The following is a 26,084-nucleotide window of genomic DNA, read 5'->3' on the forward strand; positions in this document are numbered from 1 at the left end:
TTTGGAACTAGTGTGATGAATTTCAGTTGGGGAGTTTGGGACTGTTGTGATGGTTTCATTGGAGGAGAATGGAACTGCCACGATGGTTTCAGTGGGGTGTTTGTGACGGATGTGATGGTTTCAGTCGGGGAGAATGGAACTGGTGTGATTGTTTCAGTGGGGGAGAATGGGAGTGTTGTGATGGTTTCATTGGGGGAGAATGGGACTGGTGTGATGGTTTCAATGGGGTGTTTGGTACTGATGTGATGAGTTTCAGTGGGGGAAAATGGGACTGGTGTGATGGTTTCATTGGGGGAGAGTGGGACTGGTGTGATGGTTTTAGTGGGGTGTTTGGTACTGGTGTGATGAGTTTCAGTCAGATATTTGGGACTGGTGTGATGAGTTTCAGTGGGATGTTTGAGACTGGTGTGATGGTTTCATTGTGGGAGAATGGGACTGGTGTGATGGTTTCAGTGGGGTGTTTGGTACTGGTGTGATGAGTTTCAGTCAGGTATTTGGGACTGGTGTGATGAGTTTCAGTGGGATGTTTGAGACTGGTGTGATGGTTTCATTGGGGGAGAATGGGACTGGTGTGATGGTTTCAGTGGGGTGTTTGGTACTGGTGTGATGAGTTTCAGTCAGGTATTTGGGACTGGTGTGATGAGTTTCAGTGGGGTGTTTGAGACTGGTATGATGGTTTCAGTGCAGGACTTTGGGACTGGTGTGATGAGTTTCAGTGGGGTGTTTGAGACTGGTATGATGGTTTCAGTGCAGGACTTTGGGACTGGTGTGATGAGTTTCAGTGGGGGAGAATGGGACTGGTGTGATGGTTTCATTGGGGGAGAATGGGACTGGTGTGATGGTTTCAATGGGGTGTTTGGTACTGATGTGATGAGTTTCAGTGGGGGAAAATGGGACTGGTGTGCTGGTTTCATTGGGGGAGAATGGGACTGGTGTGATGGTTTCAGTGGGGTGTTTGGTACTGGTGTGATGAGTTTCAGTCAGGTATTTGGGACTGGTGTGATGAGTTTCAGTGGGGTGTTTGAGACTGGTATGATGGTTTCAGTGCAGGACTTTGGGACTGGTGTGATGAGTTTCAGTGGGGGAGAATGGGACTGGTGTGATGGTTTCATTGGGGGAGAACGGGACTGGTGTGATGGTTTCAATGGGTTGTTTGGTACTGATGTAATGAGTTTCAGTGGGGGAAATGGGACTGGTGTGATGGTTTCATTGGGGGAGAGTGGGACTGGTGTGATGGTTTCAGTGGGGTGTTTGGTACTGGTGTGATGAGTTTCAGTCAGGTATTTGGGACTGGTGTGATGAGTTTCAGTGGGGTGTTTGAGACTGGTGTGATGGTTTCATTGGGGGAGAATGGGACTGGTATGATGAGTTACAGTGGGGAGTTTGGGATGGTGTGATGAGTTTCAGTGGGGGAGAATGGGACTGGTATGATGAGTTGCAGTGGTGAGTTTGGGTCTGGTGTGATGATCTTCATGGGGTGTTTGGAACTAGTGTGATGAATTTCAGTTGGGGAGTTTGGGACTGTTGTGATGGTTTCATTGGAGGAGAATGGAACTGCCACGATGGTTTCAGTGGGGTGTTTGTGACGGATGTGATGGTTTCAGTCGGGGAGAATGGAACTGGTGTGATTGTTTCAGTGGGGGAGAATGGGAGTGTTGTGATGGTTTCATTGGGGGAGAATGGGACTGGTGTGATGGTTTCAATGGGGTGTTTGGTACTGATGTGATGAGTTTCAGTGGGGGAAAATGGGACTGGTGTGATGGTTTCATTGGGGGAGAGTGGGACTGGTGTGATGGTTTTAGTGGGGTGTTTGGTACTGGTGTGATGAGTTTCAGTCAGATATTTGGGACTGGTGTGATGAGTTTCAGTGGGATGTTTGAGACTGGTGTGATGGTTTCATTGTGGGAGAATGGGACTGGTGTGATGGTTTCAGTGGGGTGTTTGGTACTGGTGTGATGAGTTTCAGTCAGGTATTTGGGACTGGTGTGATGAGTTTCAGTGGGATGTTTGAGACTGGTGTGATGGTTTCATTGGGGGAGAGTGGGACTGGTGTGATGGTTTTAGTGGGGTGTTTGGTACTGGTGTGATGAGTTTCAGTCAGATATTTGGGACTGGTGTGATGAGTTTCAGTGGGATGTTTGAGACTGGTGTGATGGTTTCATTGTGGGAGAATGGGACTGGTGTGATGGTTTCAGTGGGGTGTTTGGTACTGGTGTGATGAGTTTCAGTCAGGTATTTGGGACTGGTGTGATGAGTTTCAGTGGGATGTTTGAGACTGGTGTGATGGTTTCATTGGGGGAGAATGGGACTGGTGTGATGGTTTCAGTGGGGTGTTTGGTACTGGTGTGATGAGTTTCAGTCAGGTATTTGGGACTGGTGTGATGAGTTTCAGTGGGGTGTTTGAGACTGGTATGATGGTTTCAGTGCAGGACTTTGGGACTGGTGTGATGAGTTTCAGTGGGGTGTTTGAGACTGGTATGATGGTTTCAGTGCAGGACTTTGGGACTGGTGTGATGAGTTTCAGTGGGGGAGAATGGGACTGGTGTGATGGTTTCATTGGGGGAGAATGGGACTGGTGTGATGGTTTCAATGGGGTGTTTGGTACTGATGTGATGAGTTTCAGTGGGGGAAAATGGGACTGGTGTGCTGGTTTCATTGGGGGAGAATGGGACTGGTGTGATGGTTTCAGTGGGGTGTTTGGTACTGGTGTGATGAGTTTCAGTCAGGTATTTGGGACTGGTGTGATGAGTTTCAGTGGGTTGTTTGGTACTGATGTAATGAGTTTCAGTGGGGGAAATGGGACTGGTGTGATGGTTTCATTGGGGGAGAGTGGGACTGGTGTGATGGTTTCAGTGGGGTGTTTGGTACTGGTGTGATGAGTTTCAGTCAGGTATTTGGGACTGGTGTGATGAGTTTCAGTGGGGTGTTTGAGACTGGTGTGATGGTTTCATTGGGGGAGAATGGGACTGGTATGATGAGTTACAGTGGGGAGTTTGGGATGGTGTGATGAGTTTCAGTGGGGGAGAATGGGACTGGTATGATGAGTTGCAGTGGTGAGTTTGGGTCTGGTGTGATGATCTTCATGGGGTGTTTGGAACTAGTGTGATGAATTTCAGTTGGGGAGTTTGGGACTGTTGTGATGGTTTCATTGGAGGAGAATGGAACTGCCACGATGGTTTCACTGGGGTGTTTGTGACGGATGTGATGGTTTCAGTCGGGGAGAATGGAACTGGTGTGATTGTTTCAGTGGGGGAGAATGGGAGTGTTGTGATGGTTTCATTGGGGGAGAATGGGACTGGTGTGATGGTTTCAATGGGGTGTTTGGTACTGATGTGATGAGTTTCAGTGGGGGAAAATGGGACTGGTGTGATGGTTTCATTGGGGGAGAGTGGGACTGGTGTGATGGTTTCATTGGGGGAGAGTGGGACTGGTGTGATGGTTTTAGTGGGGTGTTTGGTACTGGTGTGATGAGTTTCAGTCAGATATTTGGGACTGGTGTGATGAGTTTCAGTGGGATGTTTGAGACTGGTGTGATGGTTTCATTGGGGGAGAATGGGACTGGTGTGATGGTTTCATTGGGGTGTTTGGTACTGGTGTGATGAGTTTCAGTCAGGTATTTGGGACTGGTGTGATGAGTTTCAGTGGGATGTTTGAGACTGGTGTGATGGTTTCATTGGGGGAGAATGGGACTGGTGTGATGGTTTCAGTGGGGTGTTTGGTACTGGTGTGATGAGTTTCAGTCAGGTATTTGGGACTGGTGTGATGAGTTTCAGTGGGGTGTTTGAGACTGGTATGATGGTTTCAGTGCAGGACTTTGGGACTGGTGTGATGAGTTTCAGTGGGGTGTTTGAGACTGGTATGATGGTTTCAGTGCAGGACTTTGGGACTGGTGTGATGAGTTTCAGTGGGGGAGAATGGGACTGGTGTGATGGTTTCATTGGGGGAGAATGGGACTGGTGTGATGGTTTCAATGGGGTGTTTGGTACTGATGTGATGAGTTTCAGTGGGGGAAAATGGGACTGGTGTGCTGGTTTCATTGGGGGAGAATGGGACTGGTGTGATGGTTTCAGTGGGGTGTTTGGTACTGGTGTGATGAGTTTCAGTCAGGTATTTGGGACTGGTGTGATGAGTTTCAGTGGGGTGTTTGTGACTGGTATGATGGTTTCAGTGCAGGACTTTGGGACTGGTGTGATGAGTTTCAGTGGGGGAGAATGGGACTGGTGTGATGGTTTCATTGGGGGAGAACGGGACTGGTGTGATGGTTTCAATGGGTTGTTTGGTACTGATGTAATGAGTTTCAGTGGGGGAAATGGGACTGGTGTGATGGTTTCATTGGGGGAGAGTGGGACTGGTGTGATGGTTTCAGTGGGGTGTTTGGTACTGGTGTGATGAGTTTCAGTCAGGTATTTGGGACTGGTGTGATGAGTTTCAGTGGGGTGTTTGAGACTGGTGTGATGGTTTCATTGGGGGAGAATGGGACTGGTATGATGAGTTACAGTGGGGAGTTTGGGATGGTGTGATGAGTTTCAGTGGGGGAGAATGGGACTGGTATGATGAGTTGCAGTGGTGAGTTTGGGTCTGGTGTGATGATCTTCATGGGGTGTTTGGAACTAGTGTGATGAATTTCAGTTGGGGAGTTTGGGACTGTTGTGATGGTTTCATTGGAGGAGAATGGAACTGCCACGATGGTTTCAGTGGGGTGTTTGTGACGGATGTGATGGTTTCAGTCGGGGAGAATGGAACTGGTGTGATTGTTTCAGTGGGGGAGAATGGGAGTGTTGTGATTGTTTCATTGGGGGAGAATGGGACTGGTGTGATGGTTTCAATGGGGTGTTTGGTACTGATGTGATGAGTTTCAGTGGGGGAAAATGGGACTGGTGTGATGGTTTCATTGGGGGAGAGTGGGACTGGTGTGATGGTTTTAGTGGGGTGTTTGGTACTGGTGTGATGAGTTTCAGTCAGATATTTGGGACTGGTGTGATGAGTTTCAGTGGGATGTTTGAGACTGGTGTGATGGTTTCATTGTGGGAGAATGGGACTGGTGTGATGGTTTCAGTGGGGTGTTTGGTACTGGTGTGATGAGTTTCAGTCAGGTATTTGGGACTGGTGTGATGAGTTTCAGTGGGATGTTTGAGACTGGTGTGATGGTTTCATTGGGGGAGAATGGGACTGGTGTGATGGTTTCAGTGGGGTGTTTGGTACTGGTGTGATGAGTTTCAGTCAGGTATTTGGGACTGGTGTGATGAGTTTCAGTGGGGTGTTTGAGACTGGTATGATGGTTTCAGTGCAGGACTTTGGGACTGGTGTGATGAGTTTCAGTGGGGTGTTTGAGACTGGTATGATGGTTTCAGTGCAGGACTTTGGGACTGGTGTGATGAGTTTCAGTGGGGGAGAATGGGACTGGTGTGATGGTTTCATTGGGGGAGAATGGGACTGGTGTGATGGTTTCAATGGGGTGTTTGGTACTGATGTGATGAGTTTCAGTGGGGGAAAATGGGACTGGTGTGCTGGTTTCATTGGGGGAGAATGGGACTGGTGTGATGGTTTCAGTGGGGTGTTTGGTACTGGTGTGATGAGTTTCAGTCAGGTATTTGGGACTGGTGTGATGAGTTTCAGTGGGGTGTTTGAGACTGGTATGATGGTTTCAGTGCAGGACTTTGGGACTGGTGTGATGAGTTTCAGTGGGGGAGAATGGGACTGGTGTGATGGTTTCATTGGGGGAGAACGGGACTGGTGTGATGGTTTCAATGGGTTGTTTGGTACTGATGTAATGAGTTTCAGTGGGGGAAATGGGACTGGTGTGATGGTTTCATTGGGGGAGAGTGGGACTGGTGTGATGGTTTCAGTGGGGTGTTTGGTACTGGTGTGATGAGTTTCAGTCAGGTATTTGGGACTGGTGTGATGAGTTTCAGTGGGGTGTTTGAGACTGGTGTGATGGTTTCATTGGGGGAGAATGGGACTGGTATGATGAGTTACAGTGGGGAGTTTGGGATGGTGTGATGAGTTTCAGTGGGGGAGAATGGGACTGGTATGATGAGTTGCAGTGGTGAGTTTGGGTCTGGTGTGATGATCTTCATGGGGTGTTTGGAACTAGTGTGATGAATTTCAGTTGGGGAGTTTGGGACTGTTGTGATGGTTTCATTGGAGGAGAATGGAACTGCCACGATGGTTTCAGTGGGGTGTTTGTGACGGATGTGATGGTTTCAGTCGGGGAGAATGGAACTGGTGTGATTGTTTCAGTGGGGGAGAATGGGAGTGTTGTGATGGTTTCATTGGGGGAGAATGGGACTGGTGTGATGGTTTCAATGGGGTGTTTGGTACTGATGTGATGAGTTTCAGTGGGGGAAAATGGGACTGGTGTGATGGTTTCATTGGGGGAGAGTGGGACTGGTGTGATGGTTTTAGTGGGGTGTTTGGTACTGGTGTGATGAGTTTCAGTCAGATATTTGGGACTGGTGTGATGAGTTTCAGTGGGATGTTTGAGACTGGTGTGATGGTTTCATTGTGGGAGAATGGGACTGGTGTGATGGTTTCAGTGGGGTGTTTGGTACTGGTGTGATGAGTTTCAGTCAGGTATTTGGGACTGGTGTGATGAGTTTCAGTGGGATGTTTGAGACTGGTGTGATGGTTTCATTGGGGGAGAGTGGGACTGGTGTGATGGTTTTAGTGGGGTGTTTGGTACTGGTGTGATGAGTTTCAGTCAGATATTTGGGACTGGTGTGATGAGTTTCAGTGGGATGTTTGAGACTGGTGTGATGGTTTCATTGTGGGAGAATGGGACTGGTGTGATGGTTTCAGTGGGGTGTTTGGTACTGGTGTGATGAGTTTCAGTCAGGTATTTGGGACTGGTGTGATGAGTTTCAGTGGGATGTTTGAGACTGGTGTGATGGTTTCATTGGGGGAGAATGGGACTGGTGTGATGGTTTCAGTGGGGTGTTTGGTACTGGTGTGATGAGTTTCAGTCAGGTATTTGGGACTGGTGTGATGAGTTTCAGTGGGGTGTTTGAGACTGGTATGATGGTTTCAGTGCAGGACTTTGGGACTGGTGTGATGAGTTTCAGTGGGGTGTTTGAGACTGGTATGATGGTTTCAGTGCAGGACTTTGGGACTGGTGTGATGAGTTTCAGTGGGGGAGAATGGGACTGGTGTGATGGTTTCATTGGGGGAGAATGGGACTGGTGTGATGGTTTCAATGGGGTGTTTGGTACTGATGTGATGAGTTTCAGTGGGGGAAAATGGGACTGGTGTGCTGGTTTCATTGGGGGAGAATGGGACTGGTGTGATGGTTTCAGTGGGGTGTTTGGTACTGGTGTGATGAGTTTCAGTCAGGTATTTGGGACTGGTGTGATGAGTTTCAGTGGGTTGTTTGGTACTGATGTAATGAGTTTCAGTGGGGGAAATGGGACTGGTGTGATGGTTTCATTGGGGGAGAGTGGGACTGGTGTGATGGTTTCAGTGGGGTGTTTGGTACTGGTGTGATGAGTTTCAGTCAGGTATTTGGGACTGGTGTGATGAGTTTCAGTGGGGTGTTTGAGACTGGTGTGATGGTTTCATTGGGGGAGAATGGGACTGGTATGATGAGTTACAGTGGGGAGTTTGGGATGGTGTGATGAGTTTCAGTGGGGGAGAATGGGACTGGTATGATGAGTTGCAGTGGTGAGTTTGGGTCTGGTGTGATGATCTTCATGGGGTGTTTGGAACTAGTGTGATGAATTTCAGTTGGGGAGTTTGGGACTGTTGTGATGGTTTCATTGGAGGAGAATGGAACTGCCACGATGGTTTCACTGGGGTGTTTGTGACGGATGTGATGGTTTCAGTCGGGGAGAATGGAACTGGTGTGATTGTTTCAGTGGGGGAGAATGGGAGTGTTGTGATGGTTTCATTGGGGGAGAATGGGACTGGTGTGATGGTTTCAATGGGGTGTTTGGTACTGATGTGATGAGTTTCAGTGGGGGAAAATGGGACTGGTGTGATGGTTTCATTGGGGGAGAGTGGGACTGGTGTGATGGTTTCATTGGGGGAGAGTGGGACTGGTGTGATGGTTTTAGTGGGGTGTTTGGTACTGGTGTGATGAGTTTCAGTCAGATATTTGGGACTGGTGTGATGAGTTTCAGTGGGATGTTTGAGACTGGTGTGATGGTTTCATTGGGGGAGAATGGGACTGGTGTGATGGTTTCATTGGGGTGTTTGGTACTGGTGTGATGAGTTTCAGTCAGGTATTTGGGACTGGTGTGATGAGTTTCAGTGGGATGTTTGAGACTGGTGTGATGGTTTCATTGGGGGAGAATGGGACTGGTGTGATGGTTTCAGTGGGGTGTTTGGTACTGGTGTGATGAGTTTCAGTCAGGTATTTGGGACTGGTGTGATGAGTTTCAGTGGGGTGTTTGAGACTGGTATGATGGTTTCAGTGCAGGACTTTGGGACTGGTGTGATGAGTTTCAGTGGGGGAGAATGGGACTGGTGTGATGGTTTCATTGGGGGAGAATGGGACTGGTGTGATGGTTTCAATGGGGTGTTTGGTACTGATGTGATGAGTTTCAGTGGGGGAAAATGGGACTGGTGTGCTGGTTTCATTGGGGGAGAATGGGACTGGTGTGATGGTTTCAGTGGGGTGTTTGGTACTGGTGTGATGAGTTTCAGTCAGGTATTTGGGACTGGTGTGATGAGTTTCAGTGGGGTGTTTGAGACTGGTATGATGGTTTCAGTGCAGGACTTTGGGACTGGTGTGATGAGTTTCAGTGGGGGAGAATGGGACTGGTGTGATGGTTTCATTGGGGGAGAACGGGACTGGTGTGATGGTTTCAATGGGTTGTTTGGTACTGATGTAATGAGTTTCAGTGGGGGAAATGGGACTGGTGTGATGGTTTCATTGGGGGAGAGTGGGACTGGTGTGATGGTTTCAGTGGGGTGTTTGGTACTGGTGTGATGAGTTTCAGTCAGGTATTTGGGACTGGTGTGATGAGTTTCAGTGGGGTGTTTGAGACTGGTGTGATGGTTTCATTGGGGGAGAATGGGACTGGTATGATGAGTTACAGTGGGGAGTTTGGGATGGTGTGATGAGTTTCAGTGGGGGAGAATGGGACTGGTATGATGAGTTGCAGTGGTGAGTTTGGGTCTGGTGTGATGATCTTCATGGGGTGTTTGGAACTAGTGTGATGAATTTCAGTTGGGGAGTTTGGGACTGTTGTGATGGTTTCATTGGAGGAGAATGGAACTGCCACGATGGTTTCAGTGGGGTGTTTGTGACGGATGTGATGGTTTCAGTCGGGGAGAATGGAACTGGTGTGATTGTTTCAGTGGGGAGAATGGGAGTGTTGTGATGGTTTCATTGGGGGAGAATGGGACTGGTGTGATGGTTTCAATGGGGTGTTTGGTACTGATGTGATGAGTTTCAGTGGGGGAAAATGGGACTGGTGTGATGGTTTCATTGGGGGAGAGTGGGACTGGTGTGATGGTTTTAGTGGGGTGTTTGGTACTGGTGTGATGAGTTTCAGTCAGATATTTGGGACTGGTGTGATGAGTTTCAGTGGGATGTTTGAGACTGGTGTGATGGTTTCATTGTGGGAGAATGGGACTGGTGTGATGGTTTCAGTGGGGTGTTTGGTACTGGTGTGATGAGTTTCAGTCAGGTATTTGGGACTGGTGTGATGAGTTTCATTGGGATGTTTGAGACTGGTGTGATGGTTTCATTGGGGGAGAATGGGACTGGTGTGATGGTTTCAGTGGGGTGTTTGGTACTGGTGTGATGAGTTTCAGTCAGGTATTTGGGACTGGTGTGATGAGTTTCAGTGGGGTGTTTGAGACTGGTATGATGGTTTCAGTGCAGGACTTTGGGACTGGTGTGATGAGTTTCAGTGGGGTGTTTGAGACTGGTATGATGGTTTCAGTGCAGGACTTTGGGACTGGTGTGATGAGTTTCAGTGGGGGAGAATGGGACTGGTGTGATGGTTTCATTGGGGGAGAATGGGACTGGTGTGATGGTTTCAATGGGGTGTTTGGTACTGATGTGATGAGTTTCAGTGGGGGAAAATGGGACTGGTGTGATGGTTTCATTGGGGGAGAGTGGGACTGGTGTGATGGTTTTAGTGGGGTGTTTGGTACTGGTGTGATGAGTTTCAGTCAGATATTTGGGACTGGTGTGATGAGTTTCAGTGGGATGTTTGAGACTGGTGTGATGGTTTCATTGTGGGAGAATGGGACTGGTGTGATGGTTTCAGTGGGGTGTTTGGTACTGGTGTGATGAGTTTCAGTCAGGTATTTGGGACTGGTGTGATGAGTTTCATTGGGATGTTTGAGACTGGTGTGATGGTTTCATTGGGGGAGAATGGGACTGGTGTGATGGTTTCAGTGGGGTGTTTGGTACTGGTGTGATGAGTTTCAGTCAGGTATTTGGGACTGGTGTGATGAGTTTCAGTGGGGTGTTTGAGACTGGTATGATGGTTTCAGTGCAGGACTTTGGGACTGGTGTGATGAGTTTCAGTGGGGTGTTTGAGACTGGTATGATGGTTTCAGTGCAGGACTTTGGGACTGGTGTGATGAGTTTCAGTGGGGGAGAATGGGACTGGTGTGATGGTTTCATTGGGGGAGAATGGGACTGGTGTGATGGTTTCAATGGGGTGTTTGGTACTGATGTGATGAGTTTCAGTGGGGGAAAATGGGACTGGTGTGCTGGTTTCATTGGGGGAGAATGGGACTGGTGTGATGGTTTCAGTGGGGTGTTTGGTACTGGTGTGATGAGTTTCAGTCAGGTATTTGGGACTGGTGTGATGAGTTTCAGTGGGGTGTTTGAGACTGGTATGATGGTTTCAGTGCAGGACTTTGGGACTGGTGTGATGAGTTTCAGTGGGGGAGAATGGGACTGGTGTGATGGTTTCATTGGGGGAGAACGGGACTGGTGTGATGGTTTCAATGGGTTGTTTGGTACTGATGTAATGAGTTTCAGTGGGGGAAATGGGACTGGTGTGATGGTTTCATTGGGGGAGAGTGGGACTGGTGTGATGGTTTCAGTGGGGTGTTTGGTACTGGTGTGATGAGTTTCAGTCAGGTATTTGGGACTGGTGTGATGAGTTTCAGTGGGGTGTTTGAGACTGGTGTGATGGTTTCATTGGGGGAGAATGGGACTGGTATGATGAGTTACAGTGGGGAGTTTGGGATGGTGTGATGAGTTTCAGTGGGGGAGAATGGGACTGGTATGATGAGTTGCAGTGGTGAGTTTGGGTCTGGTGTGATGATCTTCATGGGGTGTTTGGAACTAGTGTGATGAATTTCAGTTGGGGAGTTTGGGACTGTTGTGATGGTTTCATTGGAGGAGAATGGAACTGCCACGATGGTTTCAGTGGGGTGTTTGTGACGGATGTGATGGTTTCAGTCGGGGAGAATGGAACTGGTGTGATTGTTTCAGTGGGGGAGAATGGGAGTGTTGTGATGGTTTCATTGGGGGAGAATGGGACTGGTGTGATGGTTTCAATGGGGTGTTTGGTACTGATGTGATGAGTTTCAGTGGGGGAAAATGGGACTGGTGTGATGGTTTCATTGGGGGAGAGTGGGACTGGTGTGATGGTTTTAGTGGGGTGTTTGGTACTGGTGTGATGAGTTTCAGTCAGATATTTGGGACTGGTGTGATGAGTTTCAGTGGGATGTTTGAGACTGGTGTGATGGTTTCATTGTGGGAGAATGGGACTGGTGTGATGGTTTCAGTGGGGTGTTTGGTACTGGTGTGATGAGTTTCAGTCAGGTATTTGGGACTGGTGTGATGAGTTTCAGTGGGATGTTTGAGACTGGTGTGATGGTTTCATTGGGGGAGAGTGGGACTGGTGTGATGGTTTTAGTGGGGTGTTTGGTACTGGTGTGATGAGTTTCAGTCAGATATTTGGGACTGGTGTGATGAGTTTCAGTGGGATGTTTGAGACTGGTGTGATGGTTTCATTGTGGGAGAATGGGACTGGTGTGATGGTTTCAGTGGGGTGTTTGGTACTGGTGTGATGAGTTTCAGTCAGGTATTTGGGACTGGTGTGATGAGTTTCAGTGGGATGTTTGAGACTGGTGTGATGGTTTCATTGGGGGAGAATGGGACTGGTGTGATGGTTTCAGTGGGGTGTTTGGTACTGGTGTGATGAGTTTCAGTCAGGTATTTGGGACTGGTGTGATGAGTTTCAGTGGGGTGTTTGAGACTGGTATGATGGTTTCAGTGCAGGACTTTGGGACTGGTGTGATGAGTTTCAGTGGGGTGTTTGAGACTGGTATGATGGTTTCAGTGCAGGACTTTGGGACTGGTGTGATGAGTTTCAGTGGGGGAGAATGGGACTGGTGTGATGGTTTCATTGGGGGAGAATGGGACTGGTGTGATGGTTTCAATGGGGTGTTTGGTACTGATGTGATGAGTTTCAGTGGGGGAAAATGGGACTGGTGTGCTGGTTTCATTGGGGGAGAATGGGACTGGTGTGATGGTTTCAGTGGGGTGTTTGGTACTGGTGTGATGAGTTTCAGTCAGGTATTTGGGACTGGTGTGATGAGTTTCAGTGGGTTGTTTGGTACTGATGTAATGAGTTTCAGTGGGGGAAATGGGACTGGTGTGATGGTTTCATTGGGGGAGAGTGGGACTGGTGTGATGGTTTCAGTGGGGTGTTTGGTACTGGTGTGATGAGTTTCAGTCAGGTATTTGGGACTGGTGTGATGAGTTTCAGTGGGGTGTTTGAGACTGGTGTGATGGTTTCATTGGGGGAGAATGGGACTGGTATGATGAGTTACAGTGGGGAGTTTGGGATGGTGTGATGAGTTTCAGTGGGGGAGAATGGGACTGGTATGATGAGTTGCAGTGGTGAGTTTGGGTCTGGTGTGATGATCTTCATGGGGTGTTTGGAACTAGTGTGATGAATTTCAGTTGGGGAGTTTGGGACTGTTGTGATGGTTTCATTGGAGGAGAATGGAACTGCCACGATGGTTTCACTGGGGTGTTTGTGACGGATGTGATGGTTTCAGTCGGGGAGAATGGAACTGGTGTGATTGTTTCAGTGGGGGAGAATGGGAGTGTTGTGATGGTTTCATTGGGGGAGAATGGGACTGGTGTGATGGTTTCAATGGGGTGTTTGGTACTGATGTGATGAGTTTCAGTGGGGGAAAATGGGACTGGTGTGATGGTTTCATTGGGGGAGAGTGGGACTGGTGTGATGGTTTCATTGGGGGAGAGTGGGACTGGTGTGATGGTTTTAGTGGGGTGTTTGGTACTGGTGTGAGGAGTTTCAGTCAGATATTTGGGACTGGTGTGATGAGTTTCAGTGGGATGTTTGAGACTGGTGTGATGGTTTCATTGGGGGATAATGGGACTGGTGTGATGGTTTCAGTGGGGTGTTTGGTACTGGTGTGATGAGTTTCAGTCAGGTATTTGGGACTGGTGTGATGAGTTTCAGTGGGGTGTTTGAGACTGGTATGATGGTTTCAGTGCAGGACTTTGGGACTGGTGTGATGAGTTTCAGTGGGGTGTTTGAGACTGGTATGATGGTTTCAGTGCAGGACTTTGGGACTGGTGTGATGAGTTTCAGTGGGGGAGAATGGGACTGGTGTGCTGGTTTCATTGGGGGAGAATGGGACTGGTGTGATGGTTTCAGTGGGGTGTTTGGTACTGGTGTGATGAGTTTCAGTCAGGTATTTGGGACTGGTGTGATGAGTTTCAGTGGGTTGTTTGGTACTGATGTAATGAGTTTCAGTGGGGGAAATGGGACTGGTGTGATGGTTTCATTGGGGGAGAGTGGGACTGGTGTGATGGTTTCAGTGGGGTGTTTGGTACTGGTGTGATGAGTTTCAGTCAGGTATTTGGGACTGGTGTGATGAGTTTCAGTGGGGTGTTTGAGACTGGTGTGATGGTTTCATTGGGGGAGAATGGGACTGGTATGATGAGTTACAGTGGGGAGTTTGGGATGGTGTGATGAGTTTCAGTGGGGGAGAATGGGACTGGTATGATGAGTTGCAGTGGTGAGTTTGGGTCTGGTGTGATGATCTTCATGGGGTGTTTGGAACTAGTGTGATGAATTTCAGTTGGGGAGTTTGGGACTGTTGTGATGGTTTCATTGGAGGAGAATGGAACTGCCACGATGGTTTCACTGGGGTGTTTGTGACGGATGTGATGGTTTCAGTCGGGGAGAATGGAACTGGTGTGATTGTTTCAGTGGGGGAGAATGGGAGTGTTGTGATGGTTTCATTGGGGGAGAATGGGACTGGTGTGATGGTTTCAATGGGGTGTTTGGTACTGATGTGATGAGTTTCAGTGGGGGAAAATGGGACTGGTGTGATGGTTTCATTGGGGGAGAGTGGGACTGGTGTGATGGTTTCATTGGGGGAGAGTGGGACTGGTGTGATGGTTTTAGTGGGGTGTTTGGTACTGGTGTGATGAGTTTCAGTCAGATATTTGGGACTGGTGTGATGAGTTTCAGTGGGATGTTTGAGACTGGTGTGATGGTTTCATTGGGGGAGAATGGGACTGGTGTGATGGTTTCATTGGGGTGTTTGGTACTGGTGTGATGAGTTTCAGTCAGGTATTTGGGACTGGTGTGATGAGTTTCAGTGGGATGTTTGAGACTGGTGTGATGGTTTCATTGGGGGAGAATGGGACTGGTGTGATGGTTTCAGTGGGGTGTTTGGTACTGGTGTGATGAGTTTCAGTCAGGTATTTGGGACTGGTGTGATGAGTTTCAGTGGGGTGTTTGAGACTGGTATGATGGTTTCAGTGCAGGACTTTGGGACTGGTGTGATGAGTTTCAGTGGGGTGTTTGAGACTGGTATGATGGTTTCAGTGCAGGACTTTGGGACTGGTGTGATGAGTTTCAGTGGGGGAGAATGGGACTGGTGTGATGGTTTCATTGGGGGAGAATGGGACTGGTGTGATGGTTTCAATGGGGTGTTTGGTACTGATGTGATGAGTTTCAGTGGGGGAAAATGGGACTGGTGTGCTGGTTTCATTGGGGGAGAATGGGACTGGTGTGATGGTTTCAGTGGGGTGTTTGGTACTGGTGTGATGAGTTTCAGTCAGGTATTTGGGACTGGTGTGATGAGTTTCAGTGGGGTGTTTGAGACTGGTATGATGGTTTCAGTGCAGGACTTTGGGACTGGTGTGATGAGTTTCAGTGGGGGAGAATGGGACTGGTGTGATGGTTTCATTGGGGGAGAACGGGACTGGTGTGATGGTTTCAATGGGTTGTTTGGTACTGATGTAATGAGTTTCAGTGGGGGAAATGGGACTGGTGTGATGGTTTCATTGGGGGAGAGTGGGACTGGTGTGATGGTTTCAGTGGGGTGTTTGGTACTGGTGTGATGAGTTTCAGTCAGGTATTTGGGACTGGTGTGATGAGTTTCAGTGGGGTGTTTGAGACTGGTGTGATGGTTTCATTGGGGGAGAATGGGACTGGTATGATGAGTTACAGTGGGGAGTTTGGGATGGTGTGATGAGTTTCAGTGGGGGAGAATGGGACTGGTATGATGAGTTGCAGTGGTGAGTTTGGGTCTGGTGTGATGATCTTCATGGGGTGTTTGGAACTAGTGTGATGAATTTCAGTTGGGGAGTTTGGGACTGTTGTGATGGTTTCATTGGAGGAGAATGGAACTGCCACGATGGTTTCAGTGGGGTGTTTGTGACGGATGTGATGGTTTCAGTCGGGGAGAATGGAACTGGTGTGATTGTTTCAGTGGGGGAGAATGGGAGTGTTGTGATGGTTTCATTGGGGGAGAATGGGACTGGTGTGATGGTTTCAATGGGGTGTTTGGTACTGATGTGATGAGTTTCAGTGGGGGAAAATGGGACTGGTGTGATGGTTTCATTGGGGGAGAGTGGGACTGGTGTGATGGTTTTAGTGGGGTGTTTGGTACTGGTGTGATGAGTTTCAGTCAGATATTTGGGACTGGTGTGATGAGTTTCAGTGGGATGTTTGAGACTGGTGTGATGGTTTCATTGTGGGAGAATGGGACTGGTGTGATGGTTTCAGTGGGGTGTTTGGTACTGGTGTGATGAGTTTCAGTCAGGTATTTGGGACTGGTGTGATGAGTTTCAGTGGGATGTTTGAGACTGGTGTGATGGTTTCATTGGGGGAGAATGGGACTGGTGTGATGGTTTCAGTGGGGTGTTTGGTACTGGTGTGATGAGTTTCAGTCAGGTATTTGGGACTGGTGTGATGAGTTTCAGTGGGGTGTTTGAGACTGGTATGATGGTTTCAGTGCAGGACTTTGGGACTGGTGTGATGAGTTTCAGTGGGGTGTTTGAGACTGGTATGATGGTTTCAGTGCAGGACTTTGGGACTGGTGTGATGAGTTTCAGTGGGGGAGAATGGGACTGGTGTGATGGTTTCATTGGGGGAGAATGGGACTGGTGTGATGGTTTCAATGGGGTGTTTGGTACTGATGTGATGAGTTTCAGTGGGGGAAAATGGGACTGGTGTGCTGGTTTCATTGGGGGAGAATGGGACTGGTGTGATGGTTTCAGTGGGGTGTTTGGTACTGGTGTGATGAGTTTCAGTCAGGTATTTGGGACTGGTGTGATGAGTTTCAGTGGGGTGTTTGAGACTGGTATGATGGTTTCAGTGCAGGACTTTGGGACTGGTGTGATGAGTTTCAGTGGGGGAGAATGGGACTGGTGTGATGGTTTCATTGGGGGAGAACGGGACTGGTGTGATGGTTTCAATGGGTTGTTTGGTACTGATGTAATGAGTTTCAGTGGGGGAAATGGGACTGGTGTGATGGTTTCATTGGGGGAGAGTGGGACTGGTGTGATGGTTTCAGTGGGGTGTTTGGTACTGGTGTGATGAGTTTCAGTCAGGTATTTGGGACTGGTGTGATGAGTTTCAGTGGGGTGTTTGAGACTGGTGTGATGGTTTCATTGGGGGAGAATGGGACTGGTATGATGAGTTACAGTGGGGAGTTTGGGATGGTGTGATGAGTTTCAGTGGGGGAGAATGGGACTGGTATGATGAGTTGCAGTGGTGAGTTTGGGTCTGGTGTGATGATCTTCATGGGGTGTTTGGAACTAGTGTGATGAATTTCAGTTGGGGAGTTTGGGACTGTTGTGATGGTTTCATTGGAGGAGAATGGAACTGCCACGATGGTTTCAGTGGGGTGTTTGTGACGGATGTGATGGTTTCAGTCGGGGAGAATGGAACTGGTGTGATTGTTTCAGTGGGGGAGAATGGGAGTGTTGTGATGGTTTCATTGGGGGAGAATGGGACTGGTGTGATGGTTTCAATGGGGTGTTTGGTACTGATGTGATGAGTTTCAGTGGGGGAAAATGGGACTGGTGTGATGGTTTCATTGGGGGAGAGTGGGACTTGTGTGATGGTTTTAGTGGGGTGTTTGGTACTGGTGTGATGAGTTTCAGTCAGATATTTGGGACTGGTGTGATGAGTTTCAGTGGGATGTTTGAGACTGGTGTGATGGTTTCATTGTGGGAGAATGGGACTGGTGTGATGGTTTCAGTGGGGTGTTTGGTACTGGTGTGATGAGTTTCAGTCAGGTATTTGGGACTGGTGTGATGAGTTTCAGTGGGATGTTTGAGACTGGTGTGATGGTTTCATTGGGGGAGAGTGGGACTGGTGTGATGGTTTTAGTGGGGTGTTTGGTACTGGTGTGATGAGTTTCAGTCAGATATTTGGGACTGGTGTGATGAGTTTCAGTGGGATGTTTGAGACTGGTGTGATGGTTTCATTGTGGGAGAATGGGACTGGTGTGATGGTTTCAGTGGGGTGTTTGGTACTGGTGTGATGAGTTTCAGTCAGGTATTTGGGACTGGTGTGATGAGTTTCAGTGGGATGTTTGAGACTGGTGTGATGGTTTCATTGGGGGAGAATGGGACTGGTGTGATGGTTTCAGTGGGGTGTTTGGTACTGGTGTGATGAGTTTCAGTCAGGTATTTGGGACTGGTGTGATGAGTTTCAGTGGGGTGTTTGAGACTGGTATGATGGTTTCAGTGCAGGACTTTGGGACTGGTGTGATGAGTTTCAGTGGGGTGTTTGAGACTGGTATGATGGTTTCAGTGCAGGACTTTGGGACTGGTGTGATGAGTTTCAGTGGGGGAGAATGGGACTGGTGTGATGGTTTCATTGGGGGAGAATGGGACTGGTGTGATGGTTTCAATGGGGTGTTTGGTACTGATGTGATGAGTTTCAGTGGGGGAAAATGGGACTTGTGTGCTGGTTTCATTGGGGGAGAATGGGACTGGTGTGATGGTTTCAGTGGGGTGTTTGGTACTGGTGTGATGAGTTTCAGTCAGGTATTTGGGACTGGTGTGATGAGTTTCAGTGGGGTGTTTGAGACTGGTATGATGGTTTCAGTGCAGGACTTTGGGACTGGTGTGATGAGTTTCAGTGGGGGAGAATGGGACTGGTGTGATGGTTTCATTGGGGGAGAACGGGACTGGTGTGATGGTTTCAATGGGTTGTTTGGTACTGATGTAATGAGTTTCAGTGGGGGAAATGGGACTGGTGTGATGGTTTCATTGGGGGAGAGTGGGACTGGTGTGATGGTTTCAGTGGGGTGTTTGGTACTGGTGTGATGAGTTTCAGTCAGGTATTTGGGACTGGTGTGATGAGTTTCAGTGGGGTGTTTGAGACTGGTGTGATGGTTTCATTGGGGGAGAATGGGACTGGTATGATGAGTTACAGTGGGGAGTTTGGGATGGTGTGATGAGTTTCAGTGGGGGAGAATGGGACTGGTATGATGAGTTGCAGTGGTGAGTTTGGGTCTGGTGTGATGATCTTCATGGGGTGTTTGGAACTAGTGTGATGAATTTCAGTTGGGGAGTTTGGGACTGTTGTGATGGTTTCATTGGAGGAGAATGGAACTGCCACGATGGTTTCAGTGGGGTGTTTGTGACGGATGTGATGGTTTCAGTCGGGGAGAATGGAACTGGTGTGATTGTTTCAGTGGGGGAGAATGGGAGTGTTGTGATGGTTTCATTGGGGGAGAATGGGACTGGTGTGATGGTTTCAATGGGGTGTTTGGTACTGATGTGATGAGTTTCAGTGGGGGAAAATGGGACTGGTGTGATGGTTTCATTGGGGGAGAGTGGGACTGGTGTGATGGTTTTAGTGGGGTGTTTGGTACTGGTGTGATGAGTTTCAGTCAGATATTTGGGACTAGTGTGATGAGTTTCAGTGGGATGTTTGAGACTGGTGTGATGGTTTCATTGTGGGAGAATGGGACTGGTGTGATGGTTTCAGTGGGGTGTTTGGTACTGGTGTGATGAGTTTCAGTCAGGTATTTGGGACTGGTGTGATGAGTTTCAGTGGGATGTTTGAGACTGGTGTGATGGTTTCATTGGGGGAGAATGGGACTGGTGTGATGGTTTCAGTGGGGTGTTTGGTACTGGTGTGATGAGTTTCAGTCAGGTATTTGGGACTGGTGTGATGAGTTTCAGTGGGGTGTTTGAGACTGGTATGATGGTTTCAGTGCAGGACTTTGGGACTGGTGTGATGAGTTTCAGTGGGGTGTTTGAGACTGGTATGATGGTTTCAGTGCAGGACTTTGGGACTGGTGTGATGAGTTTCAGTGGGGGAGAATGGGACTCGTGTGATGGTTTCATTGGGGGAGAATGGGACTGGTGTGATGGTTTCAATGGGGTGTTTGGTACTGATGTGATGAGTTTCAGTGCGGGAAAATGGGACTGGTGTGATGGTTTCATTGGGGGAGAATGGGACTGGTGTGATGGTTTCAGTGGGGTGTTTGGTACTGGTGTGATGAGTTTCAGTCAGGTATTTGCGACTGGTGTGATGAGTTTCAGTGGGGTGTTTGAGACTGGTATGATGGTTTCAGTGCAGGACTTTGGGACTGGTGTGATGAGTTTCAGTGGGGGAGAATGGGACTGGTGTGATGGTTTCATTGGGGGAGAACGGGACTGGTGTGATGGTTTCAATGGGTTGTTTGGTACTGATGTGATGAGTTTCAGTGGGGGAAATGGGACTGGTGTGATGGTTTCATTGGGGGAGAGTGGGACTGGTGTGATGGTTTCAGTGGGGTGTTTGGTACTGGTGTGATGAGTTTCAGTCAGGTATTTGGGACTGGTGTGATGAGTTTCAGTGGGGTGTTTGAGACTGGTGTGATGGTTTCATTGGGGGAGAATGGGACTTGTATGATGAGTTTCAGTGGGGAGTTTGGGATGGTGTGATGAGTTTCAGTGGGGGAGAATGGGACTGGTATGATGAGTTTCAGTGGTGAGTTTGGGTCTGGTGTGATGATCTTCATGGGGTGTTTGGAACTAGTGTGATGAATTTCAGTTGGGGAGTTTGGGACTGTTGTGATGGTTTCATTGGAGGAGAATGGAACTGCCACGATGGTTTCAGTGGGGTGTTTGTGACGGATGTGATGGTTTCAGTCGGGGAGAATGGAACTGGTGTGATTGTTTCAGTGGGGGAGAATGGGAGTGGTGTGATGGTTTCATTGGGGGAGAATGGGACTGGTGTGATGGTTTCAATGGGGTGTTTGGTACTGATGTGATGAGTTTCAGTGGGGGAAAATGGGACTGGTGTGATGGTTTCATTGGGGGAGAGTGGGACTGGTGTGATGGTTTTAGTGGGGTGTTTGGTACTGGTGTGATGAGTTTCAGTCAGATATTTGGGACTGGTGTGATGAGTTTCAGTGGGATGTTTGAGACTGGTGTGATGGTTTCATTGGGGGAGAATGGGACTGGTGTGATGGTTTCAATGGGGTGTTTGGTACTGGTGTGATGTGTTTCAGTCAGGTATTTGGGACTGGTGTGATGAGTTTCAGTGGGATGTTTGAGACTGGTGTGATGGTTTCATTGGGGGAGAATGGGACTGGTGTGATGGTTTCAGTGGGGTGTTTGGTACTGGTGTGATGAGTTTCAGTCAGGTATTTGGGACTGGTGTGTTGAGTTTCAGTGGGATGTTTGAGACTGGTGTGATGGTTTCATTGGGGGAGAATGGGACTGGTGTGATGGTTTCAGTGGGGTGTTTGGTACTGGTGTGATGAGTTTCAGTCAGGTATTTGGGACTGGTGTGATGAGTTTCAGTGGGATGTTTGAGACTGGTATGATGGTTTCAGTGCAGGACTTTGGGACTGGTGTGATGAGTTTCAGTGGGGGAGAATGGGACTGGTGTGATGGTTTCATTGGGGGAGAATGGGTCTTGTGTGATGGTTTAAATGGGGTGTTTGGTACTGATGTGATGAGTTTCAGTGGGGTAAAATGGGACTGGTGTGATTGTTTCATTGGGGGAGAGTGGGACTGTTGTGACGGTTTTAATCTGGTGTTTGAGACTCATGATGAGTTTCAGAGGGGAGTTTAGGACTGGTGTGATGAGTTTCAGTGGGGGAGAATGGGACTGGTATGATGAGTTTCAGTGGGGAGTTTGGGATGGTGTGATGAGTTTCAGTGGGGAGTTTAGGACTGGTATGATGAGTTTCAGTGGGGGAGAATGGGACTGGTATGATGAGTTTCAGTGGGGAGTTTGGGATGGTGTGATGAGTTTCAGTGGGGGAGAATGGGACTGGTATGATGAGTTTCAGTGGGGGAGAATGGGACTGGTATGATGAGTTTCAGTGGGGAGTTTGGGATGGTGTGATGAGTTTCAGTGGGGGAGAATGGGACTGGTATGATGAGTTTCAGTTGGGAGTTTGGGATGGTGTGATGAGTTTCAGTGGGGTGTTTGGGACATGTGAGGGCTTTAATCTGGTGTTTGGTACGATGAGGTTCAGAGGGGAGTTTGGGACTGGTGTAATGAGTGTCAGTGGGGTGTTTTGGACTAGTGTGATGGCTTCAATCGGGGAGAGTGGAACTGGTGTGATTGTGTCAGTGGGGAGTTTGGGACTGGTGTGATGGTTTGAGTGGGGTGTTAGAGATTTGTGTGATTAGATTTAGAAGGGGAGAATGGGACTGGTGTGATGAGTTTTAGTTGGGGAGTTTGGGACTGGTGTAATGGTTTCAGTGCGGGAGAATAGGACTGTTGTGATGGTTTCAGTGAGAGAGTTTGGGACTGGTATGATGAGTTTCGGTGGGAAGTTTGGTACTGGTGTGATGAGTTTTGGTGGGTAGTTTGGGACTGGTGTGATGAGTTTCAGTGGTGAGTTTGGGTCTGGTGTGATGATCTTCATGGGGTGTTTGGAACTAGTGTGATGAATTTCAGTTGGGGAGTTTGGGACTGTTGTGATGGTTTCATTGGAGGAGAATGGAACTGCCACGAAGGTTTCAGTGGGGTGTTTGAGACGAATGTGATGGTTTCAGTCGGGGAGAATGGAACTGGTGTGATTGTTTCAGTGGGGGAGAATGGGAGTGGTGTGGTAGTTTCAGTGCGGTGTTTTGGACTGGTGTGATGGCTTCAGTGGAGAGAGTGTTTCGAGAGTCTCATCATGTGGCACGTCGAGACTCTGCTGCCCCCCTCATTGGACCCCCTGCCGTTTGCGTAGCACCCCAACCGCTCAACAGACGACGCCATTACCATCACCCTGCACCTGGCCCAAACCCAGCTGGACAAAAAAGACACGTACGTTCGAATGCTGTTCATAGACCTCAGTTTAGCATTCAACACAATCATCTCTCAGAAACTGACTGGAAAGCTGAGCCTCCTGGGCCTGAACACCTCCCTCTGCAACTGGATACTAGACTTCTTGACTGTGAGACCTCAGTCAGTCCAGATCAGAGGCAGCAACTCCAACACCATATCACTGAGCACGGGGACCCCCCAGGGCTGTGTGCTCAGTCCATTGCTGTTCACTCTGCTGACCCATGACTGTGCTGCAACACACAGCTTGAACCACATCATCAAGTTCGCCGATGACATGACCATGGTGGGTCTCATCTGCAAGACCAACGAGTCAGCTTACAGAGAAGAGGTGCAGTGGCTAACGGACTGGTGCACAGCCAACAACCTGTCTCTGAATGTGAACAAAACAAAAGAGATGGTTGTTGACTTCAGGAGGGCATGGAGCCACCACTCTCCACTGAACATCGACGGCTCCTCAGTAGAGATCATTAAGAGCACCAAATTTCTTGGTGTTCACTTGGCGGAGAATCTCACCTGGTCCCTCAACACCAGCATCATAACAAAGAAAGCCCAGCAGCATATCTACTTTCTGCGAAGGCTGAGGAAAGTCCATCTCCCACCCCCCATCCTCATCACATTGTACAGGGGTTGTATTGAGAGCATCCTGAGTAGCTGCATCGCTACCTGATTCGGAAATTGTACCATCTCAGATTGCAAGACCCTGCAGTGGATAGTGAGGTCAGCTGAGAAGATCATTGGGGTCTCTCTTCCCGCCATTATGGACATTTACACTACATGCTGCATCCGCAAAGCAAACAGCATTATGAAGGACCCCATGCACCACTCATACAAACTCTTCTCCCTCCTGCCGTCTGGGAAAAGGCACCGAAGCATTCGGGCTCTCACGTCCAGACTATGTAACAGTTTCTTCCCCCAAGCTATCCGACTCCTCAATACCCAGAGCCTGGACTGACTCCTTACTGCCCTATTGTCTTGTTTATTATTTATTGTAATGCCTGCACTGTTTTGTGCACTTTATGAAGTCCTGGATAGGTCTGTAGTCTAGTGTAGTTTTTTCTGTGTTGTTTTTTTACGTCTAATTTTTGTACTGTGTCATGTAACACCATGGTCCTGAAAAATGTTGTCTCGTTTTTATTGTGTACTGTACCAGCAGTTATGGTCGAAATGACAATAAAAAGTGTCTTGACTTGACTTGACTTGACTGGTGTAACGGTTTTAATCTGGTGTTTGAGGCTGGTATGATGAGTTTCAGAGGGGAGTTTGGGACTGGTGTGATGGTTTCAGTGGGGAGTTTGGGACTGACGTGATGGTTTCAGTGGGGGGTTTTGGGATTTGTGTGATGGTTTCAGTGGGGTGTTTGGGACTGGTTTGATGAGTTTCAGTGGGGAGTTTAGGACTAGTGTGATGGTTTCAGTGGGAGAGTTTGAGATGGGTGTGATGTGTTTCAGTGGGGCAGATTGGGAATGATGGAACCAGTTTCACTGGGAGATTTAGGGTGATGTTACTGTCTTCAGTGGGATTGTCTTTATTTGTATAAATAAGTGATGTTTCATAATTCACTCGCTACTTAGGGCCGACAATGAGAGAAGACATTGCCAATGGTCTCCTCTGGTGGGATCTGTTTAAAGGGAAACCAGTTTGTGAAGAGACTGAGGAAATACCATTCAAATATGTAAGTTCCATCTGTGGCATGGTGATTATGTTTTTCACTTACACACCCAGTCGATCAGTGTTACTATGGTTATTACAGTGATATCCATCCTCTGTCACATTGAGCCATTCAGTGTCAGTCTGGTTATGATAAGGATATCCATCATCTCTCACACACCCAACCTATCTGTGTTAGTCTGATTATTACAGGGACATCCGTCATCTCTCACCTACCTGGCCCATCAGTGTTAGTCTGGTTATTAAAGGGATCAGAATCAGGTTTATTATCACTGGGACGTGATGTGAAATCTGTTAACTTAGCAGCAGTAGTTCAATGCAATACATAATACAGAAGAAAAAAAACACAATATAAAATAATAATAACAATAATAAATAAATATGTAAATCAATTCTAGTATACGTATATTGAATAGATTACAAATTGTGCAAAAAACAGTAATACTATATATTAAGTCAGGTAGTGTCCAGGGGTTCAATATCCATTTAGGAATCAGATGGCAGAGGGGAAGAAGCTGTTCCTGAATCACTGAGTGTGTGCTTTCAGGCTTGTGTACCTCTTACAGTGAGAAAAGGGCATGCCCTGGGTGCTGGAGGTCCTTAATAATGGACACTACTTTTCTGAGACACCACTCCCTGAAGACGTCCTGGATACTTTGAGGGCTAGTACCCAAGATGGAGCCGAATATGTTTACAACCTTCTGTAGTTTCTTTCAGTCCTGTGCAGTAGCCCCTCCATACCAGACAGTGATGCAGCCTGTCAGAATGCTCTCCACAGTACATCTATAGAAGTTTTTGAGTGTATTTGTTGACATACCAAATCTCTTCAAACTCCTAATGAAGTATAGTCACTGTCTTGCCTTCTTTATAACTACATTGATATGTTGGGACCAGGTTAGATCCTCAGAGATCTTGACACCCAGCAACTTGAAGCTGCTCACTCTCTCCACTTCTGATCCCTCTATGAGGATTGGTATGTGTTCCTTCATCTTACCCTTCCAGAAGTCCACAATCAGCTATTTTCATCTTACAGACGTTGAGTGCCAGGTCGCTGCTGTGACACCACTCCACTAGTTGGCATATCTCACTCCTGTATGCCCTCTCATCACCACCTGAGATTCTACCATCAATGGTTGTATTGTCAGCAAATTTATAGATGGTATTTGAGCTATGCCTAGGCACACAGTCATGTGTATATACAAAGTAGATCAGTGGGCTAAGCACACACCCCTGAGGTCCATCATTGTTATTGTCAAAGAGGAGGATATGTTATCACCAATCTGCACAGATTGCAGTCTTCTAGTTAAGAAGTCAAAGATCCAATTGCAGAGGGAGGTACAGAGGCCCAGGTTCTGCAACTTCTCAATCAGGATTGTGGGAATGATGGCATCAAATGCTGAGCTGTAGTCGATGAACAGCATCCTGACATAAGTGTTTGTGCTGTCCAGGTGGTCTAAAGCCATGTGGAGAGCCATTGAGATTGCATCTGCCATTGACCTATTGTGGCGATAGCCAAATTGCAATGGGTCCAGGTCCTTGCTGAGGCAAGAGTTCAGACTCGTCATGACCAACCTCTCAAAACATTTCATCACTGTAGATGTGAGTGCTATTAATAGTTATTAAGGCAGCTCACATTATTCTTCTTAGGCATTAGTATAATTGTTACCTTTTTGAAGCAAATGGGAACTTCCACCCGTAGCAGTCAGGGTTTGAAAATGAGAGGATATCCATCAGTTCCCACACACTAGCCGATCAGTGTTAGTTTGGCTATCAGCAGGATATTGATCATCTCTCACACATCTGGCCCATCAATGTTAACATGGTAATTACAGGGATATCCGTCGTCTCTTACACATCTGGCCCATCAGTGTTAGCAAGGTTATTACAGGATTTTGGTCATCTTGTCACACACCCAGTCCATCAGTG

At 48.0% G+C, this 26,084-nt stretch overlaps 1 protein-coding gene across 3 annotated transcripts in view; it reads left to right on the plus strand.

Moving 5' to 3' along the window:
- Window positions 1-26,084, plus strand: part of LOC140739680 (sodium/iodide cotransporter-like) — a 256,000-nt gene that overhangs the window by 208,073 nt on the left and 21,843 nt on the right. For all 3 annotated transcript variants that reach the window (XM_073068058.1, XM_073068059.1, XM_073068060.1), the window contains one exon: window positions 24,062-24,162. In XM_073068058.1, coding sequence (XP_072924159.1) covers window positions 24,062-24,162 — 101 coding nt within the window. The remainder of the gene's footprint in view (window positions 1-24,061; window positions 24,163-26,084) is intronic.

This window comes from Hemitrygon akajei, chromosome 16 (assembly GCF_048418815.1).
Source record: "Hemitrygon akajei chromosome 16, sHemAka1.3, whole genome shotgun sequence".
NCBI classification, from domain to species: domain Eukaryota; kingdom Metazoa; phylum Chordata; class Chondrichthyes; order Myliobatiformes; family Dasyatidae; genus Hemitrygon; species Hemitrygon akajei.